Genomic DNA, 9,659 nt, shown 5'->3' with positions numbered 1-9,659 from the left:
GTGTGTGTGTGTGTGTGTGTGTGTGTGTGTGTGTGTGTGTGTGTATATATATAAATCGTTTTACAATCAGCCAACATTATATATGTGATCGGTACCATTTTTCAAAATGTAATGACGTATTCAATTTCACTGTATTGTCCATATGTATCGCGTGGGCTTGCAATATAACTTGTGTGCGAGAACTTATATCGACAAGTATATATAAACAAAATACATACCGCTGGAACGACAGTACGATGGACTCTATTGTAGATTGTATATGTAGAACGTATCGCGGTAAATTTACCAAATGAAACATTATAGTACTGTACTAGCCTTCTTTCGTCTGATCTGTATAGTCCACCATACTGCCGGACATCCACGCACATTATAGTATCCTATCGCGTTTGTACTTGTTCAATATGAAAGCTTCCCAGACAAATTCGCATGCTGCTATCGATGGAGTACCCGTACTTGCTCGCATCCGTCCAATGTGCTTGTCCTTCATTTGACCACCCACCATATATGCCACTCAAATAGTGCAGTACCTTCACTCATCTGCAATCGTTCATCCGTCTCACCAATCTATTTACAGACCACCGCGCATGCGGCTTACCCGGTGGTGGTGCCTAGAATCGACAACGAGGGTGTTGTGAAGCATAAGCTGGTAGGAATCATCCTGCGTTCACAGCTTGTGGTGCTGCTCAAGCACAAAGCCTACGGAAAACTCGTGGGCGGAGGGGTTGGAGAAGGCTCGGTTGATGCTCCCATTATAAGCTACGAGGTGTGTTTGCAATGGTTGATGTGCCCTCATTAGATCGGGTTTTATTTAAGTTTTGGTAGGGGGGTTGTTGTTGTTGTTGTTGTTGGAGTGTGGGCTTAGCTGTGCGAAGTCATCATACTATCGTAGCTTTTGCACTACCTTGTTCGAATTTCATGTGAAGTTGATTATTATTTATGATGAGCATGTGAGTACAGCTATTAGACACCCCACAAGGCGTACTACCTCACACCGTACACAGAGTAAAATTCGAGTTCAGCATGTTACATATCTAAATAAGTCTCTTTTATTAGAATAGCTCCTCATCTCACATTTCGATGTACTCCTTTGCTCGCAGACATTCATCGCCGATTACCCGAGATATCCAAAACTGGACCAGATTGAACTCCCCATTGACGACGGCCAGTTGTTCATGGATCTGACCCCTTATATGCACCCGTGTCCATACACGGTGTTGCACATTGCGCCTCTGCCGCGTGTGTTTAATTTATTCAGAACTATGGGCTTGCGACAGCTGCCGGTGACCGACAGAGATAACAATCTGCTGGGTATTGTGACGAGGAAAGATCTCACGCACTTGGTAAGTGGTTGTTCACGTGTACGGAAACGGTGGAAATGAGTGGTCTATTACGTAGGTGCGTAAAATCACGGGTCCTGTTCTATTCAGGCGCATTTAGGCATAATGTGACACACTTTGTAGGGAGAAGAGTGTGCATACGCATGTTCTTTGATGGTATGTGTGTTTGTTTTGTGGGTGTAAATATACTATCACTGAGGTAGCTATAGTGAGTGCGTCAATTTCGCTTCTGGAAACTTACAGCTGAATCAGTTGACTTTTGTCGCCCTTGTAGATAGGCTTACTCGTTTCACATGTGCACATGTAAGGTGCTTGTTCGTACCGCGCGCAAATTCACAACATACCATATCTCCTTTTACAAGCCAGTGGATGTTTATGTGATTCCCGACAGACGAAGCTGAATCCATCTGAAAAGGCAACATATGTCGAATCAGATAGTCTTGACACGTTACACCCTTTGTATTCTCTATAATTCAGGAGTATCTTCATAGTGAAGGGGACTTGGAAACCCGTGGCAAACGTATGGGCATGGATCAGCAAGAGGGTGAAGTTGGTATCCCTGCAGACATGCGCAGTGTCAAAGACTTCCTCATCGCAGAAGGTAGTATTAGATGCACATTAAGTATTTAGTACGACGAGCTCGCACATAAATTTTTTTATAGCAATTCTGTTTTCGGTGCCTATCTTGATATTTGTTGGGTATCTATCAAAAACTAGCTATATTAACCGTTCTGTGACCTTGTATCGCTAGCAGTCGGTCGCACGGGCGTCTCGAATGTGCAATTGCCTGTCAATACAAAAGTGTCTCATGAACACACTACATGTGCATAATAATGTATAGGAATAATATTATTAATTTCAATTCGGGGTAAATTATTATCTTATGTATAGCGTGAGCTGATCGCAGTGACGCTAGGCCTGTGACCGCTGCTATATCGTTGTCTCTCTCGTATAGAGCTGGCAATTCTAATTCGCTTCTTGACTGTATATCTACATCTTTCAATGATTCTAAAACCGCTACGCTGTAATTACCAGGTGATGTGGGTAGTATTCGATCGATGGGACGCGATGGCGCAGGTAGTCAACTATTGCTGCAGTCTATGGGTCTTGGTCTCGGTCAATCTACGGACGACCTGGATGCTGCAGATAACACTCCACTCCTAAACAGAGGTGAGTGCGCCATAGCATCGAATTTTGCAAATGGAGCTTTGGATACTTTTCCATTGGGCGAAATATCTGAGTACCTATTTCTGAGTCAGTCAAGAGAGATTATCATGTCTGGTATTAAATTATGTGCAACGCACTACTGGGGCATATGAGATCGGATTTTGCATGGAGGTCGCTCTGCCTAAATACTCTGGTCTACACATGTCGGTCATTTTTTAGCCTCGCGGATTCGAGACAGAATAGTCATTGTGTGTGTTAGGTACTGAGCACCAGATCTTACGCCCTATCTTCTAGGGCTACGACATGACTGCTATAAACAAAAGTTGTGGAAACGGGATATGTACTGGATACTGGGTATGAATCTAAGCTGACCTCTTGCAATACACAATTCTATATCCCGTGCCCAGGTACTACACAGCCCGTTTCGAGGAACGTACAGCGATACGGCGGCTTATAAGTCTACTCCTATCCTATACAGTGTCGAGTATATAAACTCGCATTTCCAACTAGGAATTTAATCGAAGTGTAAAATACTATTTGCCAACAATATAACTGTACAGATCAGCTCAGTCGGTATTGGTGTGTATCCAGTGCTGAATCAAATACGAGAAAAAAAATTGAAGCACTTACTCTTGCAACACAGACATGTGTATTGACGTAGCACCCCTATGTCGAAGTGCATATAGTGTGATTGTGTACGATTTGCCTATTTCACTGCCGTTGAAGACACAGGAGGCATAGCAATTTTGAGTCCCATGATATGTATTCTTGTCTAGACAATAGTTTTGACAACACATCAATACATTGATAGTTTGATGTAGTGGCTTTTTAGAGCGAGTATGCTATTATTGACGCCGTACTCTCCGCTAGCAAAATGATAAACGAGGAAGGGCACCGTACGCTACATATTCAATTACAAGACGTTTCATATGGCAACGGAGCAGCAATGATGCCACTACATCAATTATTGCTGTATAGCTTGATTTGAAAATGTATAGCCCCGCCCCTCGCTCTGACCACGGTTCCTAGTCAATCCCTGATATAGGTGCAGAAGATTTGCACCTGCTTTTTGTCGATTTTTGGTTTTCTGGATTTTGATCCGCTGCTCCAAATCGAAAAGTGAATTGTGTCTTGTAGTGATAGTGCCAACCCCATCGTCCTTGCGTAGGAATTCCCTCACATCACGCGCCACCCCCGCTCAGTCGATTACGGTGTTCCGTGCCGTTTCATGCGTTTAATTGTTCCATCCATTGTGCTATCAAATCTGACATTTTTTTCGTCAGCCACAGTGCTTCTCTGTGGCAGTCACAAACGTGCTCGGCGATCACCATTTATGTCAGGAAGTTTTCGACCCGTGGTTCAATTACATAGTGCTCCGTTCCGATATCAAAGCATTCAAATGCAACCAAAACCTACGTATAAAAGGTCATTTAGTTTTTGATATCTGTCAGTAGTGTGTTGTATACACGTGCAGCAGCTGGCGGCAATGTCAGATCCTCGACCAAATACCAAAGCCTTGTGTTGCATTCTTATTTGAGAACTTGTCGTTGCCAATTAGGATTGGAAGCCGTGCTGACCTCTACCAATGCCTATGGTCCGCAGCACAACATACCTTTGTAAATATACCGCAAATTTGACCATTTGGTTGAGCGGTGCTTGTCTAAATAGGACACCTCAGGTGCTCTCGGCTTTTCATATTATCAATAAGCCGAATGCCAAGTCACTACGGGAACTAGATTTTTGTTCCTGGTGATACTCGTCAGCCGGATACATGTATTTGCTAGGATGAAACCGTGGAGCACGTGCGACTGCTGCAGATTGTCAACTACATGTTCCTATAGAAGTGTAACGACCTTATCCGGGCACCAGCATATAGCCCGCAGGTGTTGATTTGACCTCGTGCCGTCAGCGTTGCATACCCACTAGATCTCTGTATATATCCCGTATGTACACTACATATGCTCATAGCTATCTGTAGCATTGCAGCCATCTTACTTTCACTTGGAGGGTCATCATTTAACACCTCACTACTATAGACGAACAACACATTGCCTGGTGAATTGAAGCTGGACTATTGATCGCTAATATAAATTTGTGTCGTATATATTTTTTTGTCGTATACTTACACTTGCAACTCCTTGCTCATAGATGTGCAATTTAGGTGCAAAGATGTGTACTTCCAGGAGCTATGGCCTATAGCTCAGTGTTTTCAGTTTCACACAGTCATTCGCAGCGCACCACTTTCTGCGAAATACTGAGTGTTGTCCACGATGTGAAGGAGCTACTTGTATGACAATTGAGTTATAATAAACGCTCATATTGTACATGTGTGGTACTTCAGTGCAGATATGTAATAGCTACAGTACTCACCAGAACGTGGATGGGTGTAAATATATTATGTCGAGAGAGAAGCACGCTAAGAAGGTACGCACAACATCGAGTCTTACTTTGTAACTCCCACTGTATATCGGTAGGTGGTTGTGTACAAGAATATAGGAACTTAATACCGAAGATGTACTGTGTGTCGATACTTGATAAACTGTAGTGAACGATAACATGCCCACATACGTGGTAAATACCATCGCGTACTTGCACGAGAAGCAACTATGTGCTGACTGGTCTGTTCTCTCACAAATTATAGACTTCTAGCAGAAATACTTCAAGTGATTCTATAAGTTTAGTTACTAGGAACGATAAAACTGTGTGTCAAATACTACCTTTAATCCACTGCTGATGGTGAACCTTGTAGAATTAGGAGCTGATCGTAGCTATACAGGAAAAATAAAGTGGGCTCATAACATACACACTTACAAAGTGATATTATGCGTGGCGATTTACTGTCCATACATCCTATGCAGATTTCAGCACTCACCAAATTATTTTTGAGCTACATAGTGGCTGGAATTGACCAGGATGTTGGTAAAGAATGGAAATTTAGGACACAAACATTACCTCGAGCGAACACAGATGATGCAAAATCCTCGTAGTATGCCTAACTGAACAGCTGATCGTTCCTATATTTGTTCGCATATCCTAAGCAGCGTAGTTTGATGACTCTTGAAGTGTATGGTCACCTCGGGCCCGCCACCGCATGTTGCACGCAAATTGGATTCTCTATGCTAACATGATAACCAACCACCATCTTGGTCGTACAATCGATGACAATGTAAAAAGCCGCTGGCGAGGGTGTATTATATAATCGTAGCATGCTCATCTGAATACTAGAGGTCTTCTGCGTTCGTTTATTGTTTGAATATCCTGAGCAGGATGCGCAGGTGACTCTTGAAGTGTACGATCATCTCGGCCCCGCCAGCCCACACTCCACGCATATTGTATTCGTCAGACTAACATGTTAGACAAACGGTGCAGATACCTCGTCCGCACACGATATTCAATTTTTCCACGACGCCATGACCAATCACCACCTTGGGCATAGACGGAAATCCGCATTACAATTATGTATTGGAAACAAATATGGAGGGTTCGAAAGCTGATGTTCCTGGTGCGGTGGGAATCCAATTGAATTACTCCTATCGACGAGTGTGGAGCAGTGTGGATGTAAAAAAAGGGATACGATTTGTTTGTCTGAACAGGGGAGCCAACATTCTACATACATATTGAAGGACTGTTATATTAAACAGTGTACAGTTTGATGTGAACAGCACAAAAATAAATGAACCGGTGAATTGAGTTTAACTCTCTATTGACTTGACCTTACTTCACTAAAGGCACCATTCTTAAGAAAATTATGAGGAGAAATAGACATAATATTGAGTACATGATTGTATCAACAAGGAAAGCTTTGACAAAGATATATATATCGGTTATTGAGGCCTGTATATGAATTCGGGATAAACATTGAAGTGGGATTCTATAGCTTAGGATTCACTATCGCACTACTACCAATTATTTGCAAGTATATGCGTAAACTGTGTACAGTAGTAGTGATACAATTTACCAGAGACTCTCAACTGCTATGAAGTCAATCTTGTAGGTCTGGACAATAGTTTCCATGCACTGGCTGCGTTTGAGCCTTTGCGGTGACAATAGAGACAGATGTTCGCGTAATAAAATATACATAACACCACACTGTTGACATCGATAAGAGATCATGGAGTTTATTACTGGTTTCCTCGGAGCCTGAAACACATATTATAGCTAAGAATAGACTATCGTGATACCCTTTTATCACTGATTTCCTCCAGAAACATATATTATAGCTTAAAATTGACTATCGCGCTGCCATCAATTTTGTGCAAATAGTTGAACAAACTGTGTGTGATAGTAGTGAAAGCAGTTTTATAGCATAGAATCTCAACTGTTTTGAGGTCACTCTTGCAGGTCTGGACAATAATTTCCATGCACCTGCAGCGTTTGAGCCTTTTCTGGAAGTGCCTTTTAAGAGACAGGTGTACGCGTAGTAAATTTTACACTTTATCACACTATTGACAACGATAAGAGACCATAGAGTTTATCACTGGTTTCCTCGGAGCCATAAACACATAATATATCTTAGTATTGACTGTCGCGCTACTGTTTTATCACTGGTTTCCCCGGAGCCAAAAAAACACATATTATAGCTCAAAATTGACTATCGCGCTGCCAGTTTGAACCTTTTCTGGAAGTGCCTTTTAAAAGACAGATATTCGCACAGTAAATATTTTGCCTTTTATCACACTTTTGACTACGATAAGAGATCATGGAGACCGGAACCTGAAACACATATTCTAGCTTAGAATTGACTATCACGCTACTATTTTATCACTGGTTTCTCTGGAACCAGAAACATATTATAGCTTAATATTGAGTATTGCGCTACTGTCTAATCACTGGTTTCTCCGGAGCCAGAAACACATGTTATAGTTCAAACTGACTATCGCACTGCCAGTTTGAGCCTTTACTGAAAGTGCCTTTTAAGAGACGGATATTCGCATGGTAAATTTTACACTATACCACACTGTTGACTTCGATAATCATGGAGTTTATCACTGGTCTCCCCCGAGCCGGAAACACATAATATAGCTTAGAACTGACAATCGCGCCACTATTTAGTTATCACTGGTTTCCCCGGAACCAGAAAGACATGTTATAGCTTAAAATCGCGTATCGCGCCACTATCAATTATGTGAAAGTTGATAAACAAACTATGTGTACTAGTAGTGAAATACATGTGATAGCTTAGTATCGACTTTCGCGCTACTATCAATCATGTGAAAGTAAATGAACAAACTGTGATATAGTAGTGATAGCAGCTTTTTCATCATTGGTTCCCCCAAGCCAAAAACACATATTATAGCTTAGAATTGACAATCACACTACTATCGGTTATAGGAAAGTATATGAACGAATTGTGTGTGCTGGTAGCGATAGAACTTTAGCATAGCTGTTATGAAGTCAACCTTGCAAGTCTGGAAAATGATTTCCATGCACCTGCAGCGTTTGAGCCTTCTCTGGAAGTGTCTTAAGAGAAAGATGCTAGCGTAGTAAACTATACACTTTACCACACTGCTGACATCGATAAAATATCACAGAGTCTATCACTGGTTTCCCCGGAGCCACAAACACATTATAGCCTATAATTAACTATTGCGCTGCTATTTCATCACTGGTTTTACCGGAGCCAGAAACACATATTTGAGCTTAAATTGACCCGTTACGCTGCCATCAATTTTGTGCAGGTAGTTAAACAAACTGTGCGTAATAGTAGTGATAGCGGTTCAGCATAGACACTCGAATGCAATGAAGTCAATCTTGCAGGTCTGGACAATAGTTTCCATGCATCTGCACTGTTCGAGCCTTTTCGGGAAGTGCCTTTGAAGACAGATATTTGCTTAATGAATTTTACTCTTTACCATACTGTTGAAATCAAAAAATGTCCACAGAGTTTATTACTAGTTTATTCGGACAGCTCTCGCTACTATTTTATCACTGATTTTCATATCTGACAACAACTCGCATACACCTGCAGCGTTTGAGCCTTCGCGGGAAATACTTTCACAGACAACTGTTCGCGTCGTAAATTTTACACTTTACCACACTGTGGACAGCAACGAGAGACCATAGAGTTTGTCGCTGGTCGTCTAGGAGCCAGAAACTCATTGTAGTTTAGAATTGACTATCGCGCTAATATTTTATCACTGGTTTCCGCAAGCCATAAACATATATTATAGCTTAGAATTGACAATCAAACTACTATCAGTTATAGAAAAATATATGAACAAACTGTGTGTACTAGTAGTGATAGCATTTTAGCATAGACCCTCAGCTGTTATGAAGTCGACCTTGCAGGTCTGGAAAATGATTTCCATGCACTTGCAGCGTTTGAGCCGCCTTAAGAGAAAGATGTTAGCGTAATAAATTATACACCCCACACTGTTGACATCGATAAGAGACCACAGAGTTTATCACTGGTTTCCTCGGAGCCAGAGAAACATAGTATAGCTCCGAATTGACTATCGCTACTGTCAATTATGTGCAAGTAATTAAATAAGCTGGCTGTAATAGTGGTGATAGGAGTTTGACACAGACTTTCAACTGATATGAAGTCAATCTTGCAGGTCTGGACAATAGTTTCTGTGAGCCTACAGTGTTTCAGCCTATTCGGGAAGTGCCTTAAGAGACAAATGTTCGCGTACCTCATTGTTGAATCATTAAGACTGTAAAGCTTATCACTGGCGAGCCAGATACACATATTATAGCATACAATTGATTATCGCGCCTACTATTTTATCACTGGTTTACCAGGAGCCAGAAACACAAATTATAGCTTAAAATTGACTATCGCACACTGTTGACATCAATAAGATACCATAAAATTTATTACTGGTTCTCCCGAAGCCAGTAACACATAAGCAACTTATGAAACGATGGCTACCACAGTCGACTGTCAGACCGCCATCGTACATTGCCGAAGAAAGAAAAATATATAGATGGACGATCATGGTTATGATAAATCATATTCGACATTGACAGGTGTTCGGTATGTATACATTCGGGCAAGCCATTTGGCCCCGAGACCTTGGTTCATATCCGACGATATCAACTCGATCGCGTAACGAAAAACGAGGCCAAGGCTCATATTTGTCTACGCAGCTTAATATGGATGTTGCTTGTTTGTCGACGATGGGTAGTCTCGAGCACGATAACCAGGCTGCA

At 41.7% G+C, this 9,659-nt stretch overlaps 1 protein-coding gene across 1 annotated transcript in view; it reads left to right on the top strand.

Annotated features, from left to right (window-relative positions):
* The window catches only part of SARC_04689 (hypothetical protein), a gene marked incomplete at its 5' end in the record, with an annotated part of 5,458 nt that extends 2,331 nt beyond the window's left edge, over positions 1-3,127 (top strand). Inside the window, 5 exons of the mRNA XM_014301468.1 lie at positions 575-763; positions 1,098-1,340; positions 1,815-1,938; positions 2,373-2,507; positions 2,912-3,127. Of these exons, the coding sequence (XP_014156943.1) occupies positions 575-763; positions 1,098-1,340; positions 1,815-1,938; positions 2,373-2,507; positions 2,912-2,961 (741 nt within the window). The 3' untranslated portion in view covers positions 2,962-3,127. The remainder of the gene's footprint in view (positions 1-574; positions 764-1,097; positions 1,341-1,814; positions 1,939-2,372; positions 2,508-2,911) is intronic.
* Between the last annotated feature and the right edge of the window lie 6,532 nt (positions 3,128-9,659).

The sequence above is a fragment of the Sphaeroforma arctica genome (genome assembly GCF_001186125.1).
Source record: "Sphaeroforma arctica JP610 unplaced genomic scaffold supercont1.273, whole genome shotgun sequence".
NCBI lineage: Eukaryota > Ichthyosporea > Ichthyophonida > Sphaeroforma > Sphaeroforma arctica.
The sequence above is the reverse complement of the archived record's forward strand: the minus strand, read 5'-3'. Positions and strand labels throughout refer to the sequence as shown.